Below are 17,776 nucleotides of genomic sequence, written 5' to 3'. Positions count from 1 at the left end.
AGTCAACCAAATAGTCAGTATACTAGTCCATCTTTCCTTCAGCTGCCTTTTTTTTTTTTCCCCCCAAATTGTATTTGCCCATATCTCTATAGTTTTATTTTCCCATTTATTAAATTGAGATGTATATTATTCAACTGCAAGTCTTCAGGTAAGTTCTGAAAGCTAGGCTGTATAAGTAACAGAACCAAGAAACAGTTCATTTTCTTCACTGGTGAAAAAAAATAATTACAAAAAAGGAAACATTCCTGTTTATGGAGATCAAGATTTAGAATGAGTGTACAGATAACCAATCCTAGAAAAACTGATTCAATACTACAGTGTGAACCATGAGGTAGTTACCTTGAAGTATTTTGTTTTTATTTATAGATGAGTAATTTGTGATTATTTTTTACTAGAGAAGTTTTAGGTTTACAGAAAAATCATGTGTAACATACAGAGTTCTCATATACCACCCTATTATTAACACCTTGTATTGGTATGGTACATTTATTATAACTAATGAAAGAACATTATTATAATTGTGCTATTAACTGTAGTTCATGGTTTACATGTTATAGTCCATGGTTGTGCTGTGCAGTCTTACATTTTTTGTTTTTTTATATTTATTCTGATAACATACATACAACCTAAAATTTCCCCTTTTAACCATATTGAAATACGTAATTCAGTGCTATTAATCATATTCGCAATGTTGTGTTACCTCACAACCATTCATTTCCAAAACTTTTCCATCAACCCAAATAGAAAATTTGTATAGTTTAATCATTAATGACCTACTCCCTACCCCCACTCCAGCCCCTGGTAACCTATATTGTAGTTTCTTACTATGAATTTGCTTTTTCTAATTATTTCATATCGGTGTAATTGTACAATATTTGTCCCTTTGTGTTTGGTTTGTTTCACTCAATATGATATCCTCAGGGTTCATCCATGTTGTCACATGTATCAGTATTTCATTCCTTTTTACAGCTGAATAATATTCCTTTGTATGTATATACCACATTTTGTTTATTCACTCACTGGTTGATGGATACTTGGGCTGCTTTCATCTTTTGGAAATTTTGAATAATGTTGCTATGAAAATCAGTGTGCAGGTATCTGTTTGTGAGTCCCTTCTTTGAATTCTTTTGGGTATCTACCTAGCAGTGTTAATTCTATACATAACTTTCTGAGGAACCGCCAACTGTCTTCCACAGCAGCTGTACCATTTTCCATTCTCAACAGCAATGAATGAGTGTTCCTATTTCTCCACATCCTCTCCAACACTTACAATTTTCCATTGTTAAAATTGGCGTGCTGGTGGGTGTGATACGATCTCATTGTGGTTTTGATTTGCATTTCCTTAATGACTAATGATGTTGCTCTTCTTTTCATGTGCTTTTGGCTGTTTATATATCTTTGGAGATATGTCTATTCAGGTCTTTTGCCCTATGTATGTACGCATGTATTTATTTATTTATTTTAAACTGTATTCATCAAAAAATAAAAAGCATTTTAAAACAAAACAAAGGAATAAGAAAAACGAATATCCTAAAATAACTTCATTGCTTTCAATATGGTCCTATCATACCACAAGAAAATTAACTAACTATAATCATTCCTGTGCATTCCCATATCATTAAGATTACCCTCAATGTCTTTGTCTATTCTTATTAGATTATCATTCCCCCTTCACTTGCACCCATTTTAAAAATTAGTTTGTTTTTCCTTTTGTTGTGGTGAAGTATTTCTTTATATATTCTGGATATTAAACCCTTTTTGGATATGTGATCTCCAAATATTTTCTGCCATTTTGGACATTGCCATTTTACTTTAATGATGAAGTCCTTTGTGGCCCAAATGCTTTTCATTTTGATGGGGTTGCATTTATCTGTTTTTTTCTTTTATTGCTTGTACATGGGCTGTAAAATCTACGAAACCATTGCCTAACACAAGGCCCTGAAGATGTTTTCCTATGTTTTCTTTTAGGAGTGGTTTTTTGTTTTGTTTTGTTTTGTTAATTAAGATTTATTCATTATATCACACAGTCATACAAAGTATATAATCCATTGATCACATGACCATCATAGAGTCGTTCATTCATCACCCCGATCAATTTTTTTAACATTTTCCTTGTACCAGAAAAAGTGAAAGCAAGAATGAAAAAAAAAGAGTAAAAACAGAACACCAAAATTGTCCCCCCCATTCTTCCTTTAGTTTTTTTTTGTTATTGTTTTTGTTTTGTTTTATTTTGTTTTTCTTTTTGTTCCTGTTTTTCTACTCATCCATCCATACACTGGACAAAGGGGAGTGTGATCCACGTGGCTTTCCCAGTCACTTTATCACCCCTCATAAGCTACATTGTTATACAATCATCTTCAAGATTCAAGGGTTCTGGGTTGTAGTTTGATAGTTTCAGGTATTTACTGCTAGCTGTTCCAATTCATTAGAACCTAAAAAGGGTTATCTATATTGTACGTAAGAGTGCCCACGAGAGTGACCTCTTGGCTCCTTTTGGATTCTCTCAGCCACCGAAACTTATCTCATTTCCTTTCACATCCCTTTTGGTCAAGAAGATGTTCTCCATCCCATGATGCCAGGTCTAGATTCCTCCCCGGGAGTCATATTCAATGTTGCCAGGGAGATTTACACCCCTGGGTGGCAGATCCCACGTAGCTGGGAGGGCAGTGATTTCACCTGCCAAATTGGCTTAGATAGAGAGGGCGGGCCACGTCTGAGCAACAAAGAGGTACTCGGGGAAACTCTTAGGCACAATTGTAAGCTGGTTTAGCCTCTCCTTTAACGATTTCCATAAGGGCAAGCCCCAAGATAGAGGGTTCAGTATACGAAACCACCGGTTGTCTACGTTTGTGAGAACATCAGCTACAATTCAGGCGAGGAAGTCCAGTACTTCCACATTTTCCCCCAGCTCCTCAGGGGGTCCCTCCATGTATACTTTTATTCTCTGCCCAAATTACTTTGGGATGTGTTGTTATTTCACACTAACCTGTACAAACCTACCAGGTCTTGCTTCCTATTGAAAGTTCCTTGTAATTATGGTATTTGAACAAACTGTATGAGTTAAATTGTTTAGGAAATACAGATCCTGCACCAACTAAATATCTCTTCCCTTGGTATCACATGGAAGTTGAAGTTTTAAAACACAGTCAGTATGGTCCTGTATCCTTTGGCCCAATTTGCCCTAGTCCTAGCTGCATCTGCTTCATTCATATCTCTAATTGAAGCCTGGACTCTTTTTCAGCTTTTTTAACAGTTGCTGTATGTGCTAATACTGACATTAATATCTGCTGAGCTCTAGCTCTTAGTTTCAGGTGTCACACAGATACCCAAAGTTCCAGGGATCGATCAGGTTATACACAAAGGGATCAGCATCTTAGTATCTGGAGATAGCCCTTGCAATTCAGGAATAGATGTGACTGCTGTAAGAGCTTACAATCTACGTACCATTGCAATAAGCGTTCTCCTGATAAGCTGTGCTCTAAGATTCAATTCTTGAGTTTACACATTGTAGTTAGTCCGTACTGGTGAGGTATTATAGTGTTTGCCTTTGTTTCTGGCCTAGTTCACTCAAAATACTATCTACAGGGTCCATTCACCTCATTCTCACAGCTTCACTCCTTCTTGCAGTTGCTCAGTTTTCCATTGTGTGCACACTCCACAGTTCACCTTTCTGTTCCTCAGTTGATGTACCTTTAGACCACCTCTACCCATTGCAAATCATGCATACTGCCTCCATAAGCACCAGTGTGCACCATTCATGTCCCTGCTCTCAGATCCTCCAAATATATCCCCCTTAATGGGGTTGCAGGCCTTTATGGCACCCACATACTTAGTTTCTTGTGGAACCACCACACTGTCCTTCATGAAGGCTACACACCATTCTGCCTCCTTATCAACAGTAAATATGTACATTCCTCTTTCCATGTTTTATCCAGCACTTTTATCTCTATTTTTATTTTTTCCTACAATTCTATAGAGCTATATTCACATACCATACAATTATCTACAGTGTACAATCAGTTGTTCAGGGTATCATCATATAGTTGTGCATTTATTGCCACAGTCAGCGCGTGAACGTATTGATTACTATGAAAAAAAGTGTTTTTTTAACGAATAATAAGGAAGATAATACAAAGAAAACTAAAATATCATACAATACAATAGTAGGGTCAGACAACACCACCACTACCAAGAATCCCATATCCCTCCCTTATATCCCCCTCCATACACATTTAGCTTTGGTATTTTGCTTTTGTTAAAATTAATGGAAACTTATTACAGTGTTACTGTTAGCCATAGACTTCAGTTTGTTTTGATTATATTTTTTCCCCAATACAATCTCCTTTTCAACACTCTGCGTGGTTGACATTCATTTGTTCTCCCACATGCAAGAACATTTTTATATTTGTACATTTAGTCACAATCAGTGACCACTCTAGTTTTTGCTAAGTTAAACGGGCCCAGTCTTTATTTTCTATCTTTACTTCAGGTGTCATACATGCCCCTAGCCCACCTCTTTCGGCTTTACTCACGGACATCTTTGTTCAGTGTACTTACAATATTGTGCAACCAGATATGCCTCATTTTTACGTAAGCCAGATTTGCTCTGTAGTTGCTGTAGAGCTTATAAAAATGCTTAACAATACTTCTGTTTAAAAACTGGCCCCTTCTGTCCTCCCCCACCCCCCACCCCCCCTTTTAGGGACAGTCTCCCTCAATTCGCCAACTTATCATGCACGCAATGGCAGAATGGTACATGCGAGGGGAGCAGTATGACCAGGCCAAATTGTCTCGAATACTTGATGTGGCACAAGACTTGAAGGTGAGAGTTTAGAGGATTAGATTGACACTGTTATATTTATTAATGATATAAATGCCTTTTTAATAGTATAACATTCCTTAGTAGTTTATGTGTAACTTACTCATAGCTAGAATGAGTCGAGATTTATATAGTTTAGCTTTATAAGTAGAAAGGGTTGAGAAGGAAAGAGTGGTTTTAGATATGTAAAAATGTTTGGAGTTACATTTGAATTTTGTTTGGTGTTTTATGATACGTTATTTGCTGGGTTATTTAAAGTAAATGATAGTCAAGCTTTTCTCAGAGGTAATCTGTGAGATACAATTTTTAGAGAAACAATTTTCAACTTTTTTGAATATTTAGAATCAATAGGATCTTCTGCAAATAGTCTCTTGATATCTTTAATCACTATTTATAGAGCACTGGTATTAAAGTAGAGCTTAGGTCATAGGAAGCCTGTGTTCAGAGCTTTTAAGAATGGGTGATTATTCTTGTTATGATTGAGCCTTGAGGCTGCTCTAGGTTTAGTTATTTGAAAAAGTAACAGGTAAAGTTTATTTTAAAGGTAGGGTCATGCATTCATCTTTAAAATGTGATCTTAATAGCAATTCCTGTTGTTACTGCTGAATTGTACTAAGCTATTTAAAAAATTGTGACCAAGAAAATAGTAGCAGAATATTTTATTTAAATTGTTTATGACAAAAGCAGGAATAGAACAGAGAGTTAGAAACAATTGCTTTTAATTGCTTGACTTACCAGTTCTAATGTTCTTTTTTGTTTAGGCCTTGTCAATGCTGCTAAATGGTACTCCATTTGCCTTTGTTATTGACCTTGCTGCACTTGCATCACGTCGTGAATACCTCAAACTTGACAAGTGGCTCACAGATAAAATTCGAGAGCATGGGGTAAAGAAGGATTCCTCCATTCATTTTTGCTTTTAATTTTGATGGCTAAAGAAACCAACTTTTAAAATAACAGTGAAGATGCTGTTTGTTCTAGATTTTAGTTTTTCTGCTTAGTGGTAAGTTTTTATTCAAAGGTAAATCAGATGACTTTCAAATACATTGAGGGACTCTCTTTTTCAGGAGCCCTTTATCCAGGCATGTATGACTTTTTTAAAGAGACGGTGCCCTTCTATTTTGGGTGGACTTGCCCCAGAGAAAGATCAGCCCAAAAGTGCTCAACTTCCTCCAGAAACTCTGGCAACAATGTTGGCCTGTCTACAAGCTTGCGCAGGGTAAGATAATGCTTGAAGATGTCTGTATTTAATACTAGAATTGGCTTGTATGGATAATTGTTAATTTGGATGAGGAAAGGTTGAATGAATCAAAGTGACAGCAGCTTAAGACAAGTCATTGTTGTTTTTTTTTTTTGAGACATGACCTTTTATTATGGGGCTTACCTACAGGGTGGGGAAGTCAAGTCACATTACCTGAAATCAGGAGCTTTTCTGAATGGATTCAGGAGCTACTCTGAGTAGCGGTGTTTTCAGAGCACAACATGGAAATAGTCTGCACTTTGGGGGTACTGAATAAGCTGGTTATAAGGGCTTGACATTCCAGTGAGTATGAGAGCATGAGGCAGGTAGCAGGGTTAGTGCAACATAGGGAAGGGTTGATTGTAATCATCAGGGAGGAGGGGAGGATTATAGAGATAAAAGTATCTCATGGAATCTCAGGGAGGAGGTAGTTTTGGGTACAGATTACATTTAGCACCTGATATTACAAGGAGAATAGGTCAAACCTTACCTGACCTAGGTCACGCAAGCTGCTATGTACAATCTTCAAGGCCCTTGGTGAATGCCCCGTGCCTGGGGTTCCTGCATTCCACCCCCATGCAGCAATTTGTGTTGACCATAGGACAGACATTGCATCCATAATCCACAACAATACAGTGAACAGCAGAATACAAGTAAACCAGTACATATGGACAGTAATCCTGTTAACAAGTGGCACCATGGCCAAGTTAAAGAATGAAACCATTTGGACAAAGGATTATCAGATAGATGTTCAATATTTTGAATACGATCTGACACGATCAAGAGCTTGTGTTACATTTTGTGAGTTATCGGGTATGTATACACAACACTGAATATTAATTAAAGCACAGGTACACCTGGGGCTAAAATAGCTAAAGGATAAAACTGCCAGGGAGTCTGCTTTATTCTGTATCTAGTTTTGTTGTTGTTGTTAACTATTTCCTAACTTTGTCCACAGAAATAAATTTCCCTTTCTGCAAACTTCCTGCAACTTTCTTTAACCATCCAGGTTTTTGTCCTACATTTTCTCTTTTCCATTCTGAAACAGCCAATCATTTAGGACAAAACTACTTTCCTTTTCCTTTACATACAAAACATTGTATCTCTTTTACTTAAGTTACCAAAATAATTTTGGAAACCATTTTCAAGCAGACATTCTACAGCATACAGTTACCACTAAAATTAAAACTTGTTAGAATAATGCTAAATATAACACTTTAGTTAATGCATTATTGAAACAGTAATATACAGTTTTTTAACAAGAATTAATAGCACATGCAGGAACAGTATGTAAGCTGGGTTTTCATTAATGGATAGAAGAGTTCCAGATGAGGGGTTTTTTTTTTTTTTTTTTTTTTCTTTTTAATGCCCTACCTTCTCCCCTGTGGAGGGCCCTTCAGGGTCAGATCTACAGTTAGCTTGGGGTTGCAAAGTTACACATACAGTTCCCTGGGGGATGGGGGCCCCAGATGGGAAGTAAAAATAATCTTTGGCACAATAAATACCCCGTGGGCTTAGGATTCTCAGCCAGCTTGGCTGCATGGACCAGAACCAGAGCCAATTGACCTTATTTTCCCCAGTTTCTAGTGTTTGTGGCACAGGCAAGAGCAGATTATTATCGTTGCCTTGCTGTGGCTTGAGAGCAGCTGGCCCCCCTTATTTGAATTTGTAAGTCCTGCATGGGCCCGGTGGTTACCATTTCCACAGGAGCGGGAGCCACTCCTTTGGGTCTGGAGTTAATGCCAGTACAGTTGTCGAGTCCATTGTTGTAAGAAGTTTCTGTCATCCTTAAAGTGTTTTTTAAAAGGCCATACATTCTTTCAATTAACCCAGTTGCTGTGGGATTACAGGGCAAGTGAAATTCCAAAGGACATTATGTTCTGTAGCCCAGGCCTGAGTTAATTGCCCAGTGAAGGAGGTCCCCCTATCGCTGTCCACGTGTGTGGGGACCCCAAAAAAGGCACTTAATTTTTCTAAGCTCTGCATGTTACATTGACGGATTGGCACTTGGGCAGTATGCTACCTGGATGGCCATGACTACTTAGCCAAGTACGGACATCATCTGGTGGGAGACTGGAACTTTGCAAAGCAGCCAGTGGGCTGAGCTGCGGGCTGTATGGATGGTAGCTCGTTAGTTGGCTTTGCCCCTTGGGAAGGCCAGCAGCAGTCTCATAGCTGTATCTACAGTGATGAAGGTATATTTTGCCCCTTTGGACAGAGGAAGAGAGCCAATATAGCCTACTTGCTACCAGGTGAGAGGAATCTGGTCTTGGCGGATGGGTCCAAGTTGGTGAGGAACCATTCTGGGATGTTGCAGCGAACGGGAAGAGCTAGCGTCCTTTTCTCCTTTTAACACTTGTCAGATGATAGGCAGCTGAAACTGCTGTACCAGCTTCCACAGGGTTTGGTACCCCCAGTGCCCAGTTTTCTGATGCAGCCATTCAGTCGCCTGATGCATCAGTGTTAAGCTATGGAATTTTGCTAGGGCATTCGTGTCTGCATTACCTGGCAATGTTATGGGCAGAAATATGGAAAGCAGGTACTTTAATTTCTGGCAGGCCATCCAAATGTCTTCCCCTAGTTCCTTCCTCCATTGGGGTCGGTCAACCACTGTCTATTGCTCCTGCTTTCACGTGGCCATCCATCCTGTTAGGCCTCAATATATGGCCCAATTATTTGGACAGACAGTTAAGTTGTCTCCTGGTTCATGGGAAGTTACCATCTATATAGCCTGCAGCTCAGCCCCCTGGTTGCTTTGCAAAGTTCCAGTCTCCCACCAGATGATATCAGTACTTGGCTGGATAGTCATGGCCATCCAGGTAGCATATTGCCCAAGTGCCAATCTGTCAGTATACCATGCAGAGTCAGATAAACTCCCTTGTCCGTCAGTGATCCTCTGATCCACTTCGGGAGGATCAACAGGAGGCAGGGCATGCTGCTCTTCCACATGGAAGACTGGTCCTGAAATTTTATGCATTTCTGCACTCACGGGGCTATTGTTAGAAATTCGGCATTGTAGGATGTAAGCTCTCCATTTTGTCATTGTGCTTAGTTGAGCACTCCCCAAATGGGGCTTATTATAGTCTCCTGTGTACACCCCTGGAGTGTGGCCAGTGGGCACCTTTGAGTTGAACCTTCAACCTGTAACAGCACTATAAGCTGTGCACAGTTGCTTTTCCAAAGGGCTATATCTGAGTTCTGTGCCCTTCCCAAGCTGGGACCAGAATCCAATAGTTACACATTTAGCCTGTTGCCTTTGCCACACACCCCACCCAAAGCCAGTATTGGCACTGGCCACATCCAATTCGCAGCACATATTGGGGTCCACCCCCCTTAAAGACTGTGCTTATGCTTTTATAAACACAACCTGCTGTGGAAAATCCCATTTCCATGCTTTTCCTTTTCTAATTAGGGAGTACAAAAGTTTTAAAATTTTTAAATAGAGTATAAACAGTTTCTAATAACTCTATAAACCAAGAAAAGCTATTAATTGTTTAGCAGTTAGCAGTATAGAATAACTTTGTATTTTAACAACAACAGCTAAAGGAATAGCTTTAGTTTTACCCAACCAGACAATACCCAAGAACTTGATAGAATGTTTAGGCTCTTGTAATTCGCTCTGATTTATCGCCCATCCTCGACTTTCAAGGTGGGTCACCACTGTGCTAGCGGCAATTTCTAGTTCTGGGAAAGAATTACTGGTTAGTATGATATCATCATTATAGTGAAACATAGGGGGTGTCCTTTTCTTTAAATCTTGTGCTACCAGTCCATGGCAGATGGTGGAACTGGGGAGGTATCTTTGTGGAAACACGGCAAATGTCTGTTTTTGGTTTTCCCATGTGAAGGTGGGCACAGTCTGGCTGGAGGGATCTAAAATACTAAAATAAGCTTTGGCAGTGTTTAACATAAAGTGAAATTGCTTTATTGAGTACTCATATCCTGCAACAAGGTAGCTATATTCAATACACATGCAAACAAAGAAGTTATTGAATTAAGTTTGGTATAGTTAATAGTCATTTGCCTGGTACCATTAGTCATTGGCCAGACAGGGCTATTAAATGACCCTGGTAATTTATACAGATATATTGCCACAGTACATCTGGGAGAAGGTACCTTTTGTTGGACCAGAGGATGCACATGCTTACTTTCTTCAGTTTTAATTTCCCAATCAGACAGGGGCTCATCATCTTTTGATCAGGAGTCAGCAAGGTCCCACACTTTAGGGTCCCAGTCAGGGGAAGCTAGGGTATGCCTACACTTGCCCTTTGGGCAGCTTATGCCCTCTTACTCTAGTGTACCGGCATGCCAGTATTTCTAAACTTTTATCCAGAGCACCTTTCAGTTCTGCTTGGGTCAATTGCATATCCCTTTCTAACTTTAGTTCTAAGCGGCAGACTGCCACATCGGCCTTTAAGGCCTTTTCTGTAGCTGTACACACAGCCTCCAAGATCAGCAAGATTACTGCTGCAACAATCTGGCAGCTTTCCTTTTTCTCATGAAATCTTGCTAGTCCTGCAGCCTGTAGCAGGAGGGCTGTTAGTCCAGCTGGGGAGTCATATGCATCTCCATACTCCCTTGACAGACCCCATTCATCTAGGAGGGTAGCCACCCCTCCCCATATAAGTGTCGCAGGCCACCTCAGTGTCCTACCTGGGACTTCCCCTTTCCCTTTCCCAAGTTCATGTCATCAGTGACTGGGATTTCTTTAGTCTCCAGGCTGGCATACCAATTTGTCATGGCCCAAGAGGCCTTTTGTAGCCAAAGAACTAAAGAAAGCACTGGACACGTTCTGAGACATGAGCTTTTATTATGGGGCTTATCTACAGGGTGGGGAAGTTGAGTCATGTTGCCCTCAAATCAGGAGCTTCTCTGAATGGATTCAGGAGCTGCTCTGAATGGCGATGTGTTCAGAGTACAACATGGAAATAGTCTGCCAAGCCATTGGTTTTTAAACCCGAGTCATATATATATTAGAGCCATTTTGAGTTAATTTTTGTATATGGTTTGAAGTAGGTGTCAAAATTCATCCTCTTACATGTGTAGATCCTTTTGTCCCAGCACTGTTTATTGAAAAGATTGTTCTTTCTCTTCAAATTATCTTCTTGAAAAACAACTATCCATAAATCTTTGGGTTTATTTCTGGACCTTGAATTCTATTTCATTGGTATATGTCTGTCTTTATGCCTGTACCACACCATCTTTATTACTATAACTTTATAGTAGGTTTTGAAATAGGGAGGTACGAGTCCTCTAACTTCATTCTCCTTTTTCAAGATTGTTTTCTCTAGTCTGTGTCCTTTGCATTTTCATATGAATTTTAGGTTTTACCCTGTCAATTTCTGCAAAGAAATAAACTAGGATTTCGTTATGGATTATACTAATTTTGTAAATAATTAGTAGACTATCAGTAGCAAGTCTTTTGATCATAAGCATGGGATGCTTTTCCATTTATTTCATTCTTTAATTTCTATAATAGTGTTTTGTGGTTTTCACTGTACAAGTATTGCTCTATTGCTCTTCTTTAGTTAGTTGCTATGAATTTTCTTTTTGTTTTTTTTTTATTTATTGCCTTGCATTTTTTCTTTTTCATGCTACCATAAATGGAATGGTTTTCTTGATTTCATTTTTGTATTTTTTCATTGAAAGCGTGCTAATAATACAATTTTTAAAAAAAAATTGTATTGTGGTTGTATATATATTTATATAACACCTAAATTTTTCCATTTTAGCCATTTTTATTGTACTGTTCAAGGGCCATTAACATTCACAATGTTGTACAGCCATCACCACCATCTCTAGTTATTGATACCTCTATTTCCTGAGACATTCTTTTTTTTTACTTTGTTTTTAAGTTACATTGTTTTTTTTGTTTTTTTTGTTTTTTTGTTTTCTTTTTAGAGACGTTGTGGGTTTACAGAAAAATCATGCATAAAATACAGGATTCCCATATACCACCCTTCTATTAACACCTTGCATTGGTGTGGAACATTAGTTACAATAGACGAAAGCACGTTTTAATAATGGTACTATTAACTATAGTCCATGGTTTAACTTAGGGTTCATTGTTTGTGTAGTGCAGATCAACACTGGGTTTTGAGTCTGGAGTCTGTCACATAATAACGGCATCACCTTCAGGAACTGAATTTGCTGTGACAGTTTTTCTCATGCACCTCAATTCCTTTCCCCACAAGGCTGCTCTAGAGAAGAGAAATAATGTCACACAAGTGGGGCCAAGTCCTACAAACAAAATACCTGTTCCAGAAGTTATCTGTATTCCCACCAGATCTAAAATTGAGGTTAAGGAGGAACAGGATGATGCTAAAATAGTGGTCTCTTTCTCTACTAAGATGAGGCAGTCAGACAGACTCAAGTTAAAATTCTGGCTCTGCCACGTATCAGCTGCAAGACCCTGGGCAGCATCTAGCAGTCATCTAAGGGAAAAATAAGTGGGCAGTAGGAGGAAGAAATGGCCTTTGTGAAAAGGTTTAGGCCTAGCACACAGTAACTTCCCCAAACCCTTAGTTTCTTTTCTGACTCTGCTAAAGCTAATAAAATTATTCTCTCAATAAAGTTGTAAAACTTTTATAGAAGACAGATAATGGAATGGAAAGTGGCTCTTTTCTAAGGACCTCAGTAAGAACTTTACTCTTTCAACTGATTAACTTGTAGTGCCTTGCAAAAAACAAAACAAAAATTACAATTAGATCCACATACACCTTTTGTTTTAATAAACAGAGCATTTTCATGGCTTAGATTTTAAATCACATTTACAGATAAGGAAAACTTATAGGCCCAAACAGGTAATGATGAAGCTATTACAGCTGGAAGGAATGCATGCCCCAAATGCGTTTTAGGCTTAAAAGACAGGGCATACCAAATATATCATTCTCTAGACTAGATGACAAGAGCTGGAGAAGAGCGGAAGACTCGGGGAAGCTCATGCAACCATCATCTAATCCCTTACCTTTCACGCTGCAGAACCAACTGAGAGTTGTTTAATTTTAAATAAACTAGAGATTGGCTCCTGATTATTTCAAGAGAAACTTTCTCCCACTGTTAACAATTGGGCCAAGGGCATTAGCTACAGAAGAGTATTCCACTGATAAGTACAGAACAATATTAGAACAACAAAAAGGAGGTTACATAGATAATCATGGTTCTTCAAATAGCAGAAACTTCCTTATCATAGCAGCGGAAGAGTGGAATGAATTCTACCTCCCAAAGGCTTAGTCCAAAAACTTTCTGTTGGCATTTGTACCAAACAAGGCTCCCCGTACTTCTGGCATCATCTGCTGGGCTATGAGATCAAGCCAGCTTTCTAGAGTATTAGAAACCTTTATTTTACGATCTCCACTATAGACCTCAATGCCACCAGCTATATCTTCAGGCAGGTAAGCCTCCTGATCAATTTGGACATCAACATCTTTTTTGGTGGCAATTTTGTACATAGGAATTGCTTTTTGCACCGCTGCCTTTACCAGAGGGAAATCCTTTTTCCTGCAATGAATAATCATTCAGGGCTTCAGCAACTGGTACAAACCCTGGAGAACCAGTCCATCCAGCAGCACTTGGTACCTGGTTGTATCTTTTCCCACCTTGCTGAGTCTCTGCTTTGTTTCATTTAGTAGGTCTGTGATAAGGTCATCTCTAGCTCTGAGGACTTTGAGCCTTGCTTAATTCATCAAATTGGACATCTGAATCTTCTTTTGCTGTTCAGTCTGTTTTTCTTTCTTCTCATAGTATTCCATAATCATCAGTCTTCGGGTTTGCACAAGATGACTTTTCACAATGTTAAACTCTTCTGCCTTTGCATCTATTTATTCTGCTCTCTCATTAGCTTCCTGTTCAGTGAAGGCCATCATGTGTTTAATCTGCTTTTGCACATCAGCATCGCTGAGGGCCATAGTGAAAGCGATGCCAGCCGGGTGAGCAAGAGCCTCAAGTTTAGATTTGAATAGGGCAGTGGGAGGAAAGGGAGAAAAGAAAACCCTACAATGTTCTTATATCTTCCTTTATTTCTTTAGAAATGTTTCCTTTAGTTCTTTGATAATATTTTAAACAGCGGAATTAAAGTCTTTGTCCAGTATGTCCAATGCCTGTTCTTCCTCGGGGGCAGTTTCTATTGAATCCTTTTTTCTCTGCTTATGGGGCATGCTTTTTTGTTTCTTAGCATATGTTGTAATTTTTTGTTAAAAATTGCAGTTATGGAGATCAGATTATCACCCTTCCCTGGAGTTTGTTGTTTGTTTCATGGTTTTTCTGAATTAATTCCATAAATTTTGAATTTTTGGTCATACTTGACCATTGAAGTTTCTGCTTGATTAGCTTAGTGTCGGCTAATGATTGCACATATATATTCTTGAGCTCCTGGAATCAGTAAGTCTCCCAGTCTTTTTCCTGGGGCTGTGGTTGCCAACAGAGACACTGTTAACAGGGAGGCAGTTCCACAACTCGGCGTTAGCCGTCACTCTGATAGTTAACTTGCTGTCAGAGCTCAAGGTCTTCTCAGGTCTTCTCTTACCATGGACACAGCTCTGGGTCTTATTAGCACAGCCCTGTGCACCCATAGGAATCTCGTTCCCCAGGTTTTCCTTTTAAGCTTTTTGGGTAGCTTTTGTTTGTACCCAACTGTTAACAACCAGCTTAGGCAGCCACAAAATTAAAAGAATTTACTTTTAAATGTTTTTTTTAATAAATACCTCCTGTTGAAAAGGCTTTCTGCACCAGATGAACTCTTGAGTCAGGTCAGATAGAGGACCTTGCCAGTGAGGTCTTTTAGGGAATTACTAGAGAGAATAAGTAATGACGATTCTCTGAGAATGAGGCTTTGAAGTTGTTCCAACCTCTCTTGCCACCTCCAGTGGCTGCCAGGCTTATGGTGTTCATGTGATTATGGGCTCTTTGTTTTAATGCAGTTTTACTGAGATATATTGACACACCATACAAACATCCAGAGTGTACAGTCACTGCTCACAGTTTCATCACATAGTTGTGCATACATGGCTCTTAGTTTTTAAGACTACCATGAAGCTGGAGAGAGGAGGGATTGGAATAGGGCAAGTCAAAACTCCGGAAAACGCATTGTTCTTACCAAGATATAGTTGTTTTTATTGAATAACAATTTCCTGGATTGCTGCAAGGCTTTGGTTAATTTCCAGAGTTTTCTGAAAAAGTTGTGAATTTTTGCCACTTTTCTCATTGCTTTTATGGAGGAGAGAATATTTGGATGTTCTATTGCCACCATTTTCATACATGTTCTATTATTCTTTTGTTAGTTTTGAAGCATAATAAAATGAACACTTGTGATTCTACTGTGCAACTTAAACTATAACATGACCAATATTTTTTGTTTCTAGGTGGGGATATTGTGATTGACTTGTATAAAATAGTAGAAATTATAGATTTGCATCCTTGTTCTTTATATTAGATGAATTTAAAAATAAAATATTGGTTGACTTCTTCTCATTTCTAAACAAATCATCTTTAAGGGACAGAGATATTACAGAACCAGAAAACTGTTTTATGAGCTTGCAATTGATACAGCAAAGAAAATTAAACTCCCCATTCTACTACTTTCAGTATTCCTTGTTTACCAAATACTTCACGTCTTTTATGAAGTCTTGACTGAATTTTATCCCCTACCTATTCACACTGCCTCGATGAACACCACTATCACGTCCTCTGCTTTTTGCATTCTTCATATGTTTGATGGAAAATCATTTGTATGTGAAGTATTCTGGGAAATAAGAATAATTGGAGACTTTTCCTTCTACAAATCTTTTAAAGGCATGGTCCCATTTACTGTAGTTTCCATTTATTTTCTTGTATTCCTTAGAAGTTGTTGTAACATCTAGCTTGGTTAGTGTTCTGTGCATATTTGATTTTCTCATTTTTACTTTTGAATTGTGGCTTAAGAAGTCATGTCCTTGATGGGGTTGGCAATATAAGGTCTAATGCAATAGTTGGGACCTATTGTACTTTTTTTTTTAAATTAAAGTGTATTTTATATATCCTTAACAACTGTGTTAGTAATGATGTCAATCAATGTTTGCATAAGGATAGATAAATAGAATAATGCTTCTTATAGAGAGTTCAGAAATAGACCTACCAGTGCATTTATGAGCAATTGACTTTTGTCCACAAAGTGTCAATCTATTTCAAGAGGGGGAAGGGTCCTTATTTAATTGTTATTTTAAAATGATGTCAGAAAAGCTGGATATTCATATGTAGTAAAACAGATCTTTATTCCTTTCTCACTTTTTATACACAAAACAATTTGAGATGGGTCATAGAACATAAATCTAAAAATCTGGAACCATAAGGCACCTGGAGGAAAACAGCAGGAAAATACATTTGTAACCTTGGGATGGCCAGATAATTTTTGGACTGAACACAAAGCAGTACTCATAAATGACAAAAAAAGAGATAAATTGGACTTTTTCAAAATTAAAATTAATGCTCTTCAAAAGACACCATTTAGAGAATGATAGGCAAGCCACAGACCAGGGAGGATTATTTGTAGTATATATACCCTTAACTACTCCAAAAGCTAAATAATGGAAAATGTGTGTATATGTATAATTTAAAATGAATCAATCACTCTATGTGATATAAAGGATTAATAGGAAAGTGATATCTAGTGAAATATTTATTTAAATGAATAATTGATTAGACAAGTTTGTAAGACAACACAATGGGTGTTGCATCTAAAAATAAATACTGTCACTGTGAATAGGGCATCTACAAATAAAGCCTGATATAAATGTATTAATTAGGAATCCAAACACCATCAATGAATAGCATTGCTCGGTGGTGATAATTTCTGAGGTGAATAACTTGGCAAAGTTCTGAATAACAAAAAATAATATTTCTTCTCCATTTACTTGGTAGATGTAATCCTGGAAGACTTAGTGTATCCTAAACTGGCTAAAATGTTTTGCGGCATATATGTGAAAGGAGGCAGTTTATCTACCTTCTAGGTTCTGGTTTCTTTAACTGGCATACTAGCAATACCTCTCTCCTTAAAGGATTTAATGAAATAATGCATGTAAAGTATTTATAGTCCATACTGGTAAAAATAACTCAATGCCAGAAAAAGGAAAGCTCTTCAACTAATAAGTATAGAAATCATTATGATGGAGCTACAGTTTTCTTTGGATGCTAAAAGTAGTGGGTCAGTGTTTGAGGAACAGGAAAGTGACACAGTTTCAGAGTATCTCTCCCCAAATTACTTAATAATTACAAAAGGAAAAATAGTAACTTTACAGTGGAGAAGCCTGGCAGATACCACATTAATCTAGTGATGAAAGTTACCACCAGTGTAGAAACAGACCTTTATTTTCTGCCTGCTGATAAGATGCACTGAGAAAAAAACACAAAGTAACTTTAGTGGTAGTCCTGCCCGAAATGCACAACTTGTATCTAACCATGAGGAAACATACTAGATGTGTAGTAAAAAAAAATCCAGGTTATTTTTTAAATTCTAGATTAAACAAGCTAAAGAGTCATCTCAGCTTAATGTAATGGATTGGATCCTGATCAGTGTGGGAAGGACATTATAGGGACAACTGATATATTTGAATATGACCTATTTATTTTATCAGCATTAAACTTCCTAGTCCTTATAATTGTACATAATTATTTGTTCTTACCAAATATACACTGAAATATTTAGGGGTAAAAGGTAAACTGTGTATTAGGGTTTTCTAGGGAAACAA

At 38.0% G+C, this 17,776-nt stretch overlaps 1 protein-coding gene and 1 pseudogene across 9 annotated transcripts in view; one reads left to right on the top strand and one right to left on the bottom strand.

Annotated features, from left to right (window-relative positions):
• CNOT1 (CCR4-NOT transcription complex subunit 1) overlaps window positions 1-17,776 on the top strand; it is a 133,955-nt gene that overhangs the window by 67,436 nt on the left and 48,743 nt on the right. For all 9 annotated transcript variants that reach the window (XM_037816186.1, XM_037816188.1, XM_037816183.1 and 6 more), the window contains exons 14-16: window positions 4,703-4,822; window positions 5,581-5,703; window positions 5,884-6,035. In XM_037816186.1, the coding sequence (XP_037672114.1) occupies window positions 4,703-4,822; window positions 5,581-5,703; window positions 5,884-6,035 (395 nt within the window). The remainder of the gene's footprint in view (window positions 1-4,702; window positions 4,823-5,580; window positions 5,704-5,883; window positions 6,036-17,776) is intronic.
• On the bottom strand, window positions 13,286-13,963 carry LOC119518806 (annotated as a pseudogene).

Source organism: Choloepus didactylus, chromosome 22 (genome assembly GCF_015220235.1).
Source record: "Choloepus didactylus isolate mChoDid1 chromosome 22, mChoDid1.pri, whole genome shotgun sequence".
Lineage (NCBI taxonomy): Eukaryota > Metazoa > Chordata > Mammalia > Pilosa > Megalonychidae > Choloepus > Choloepus didactylus.
Note: the sequence above shows the minus strand (reverse complement) of the source record. Positions and strands in the feature narration are given on the sequence as shown.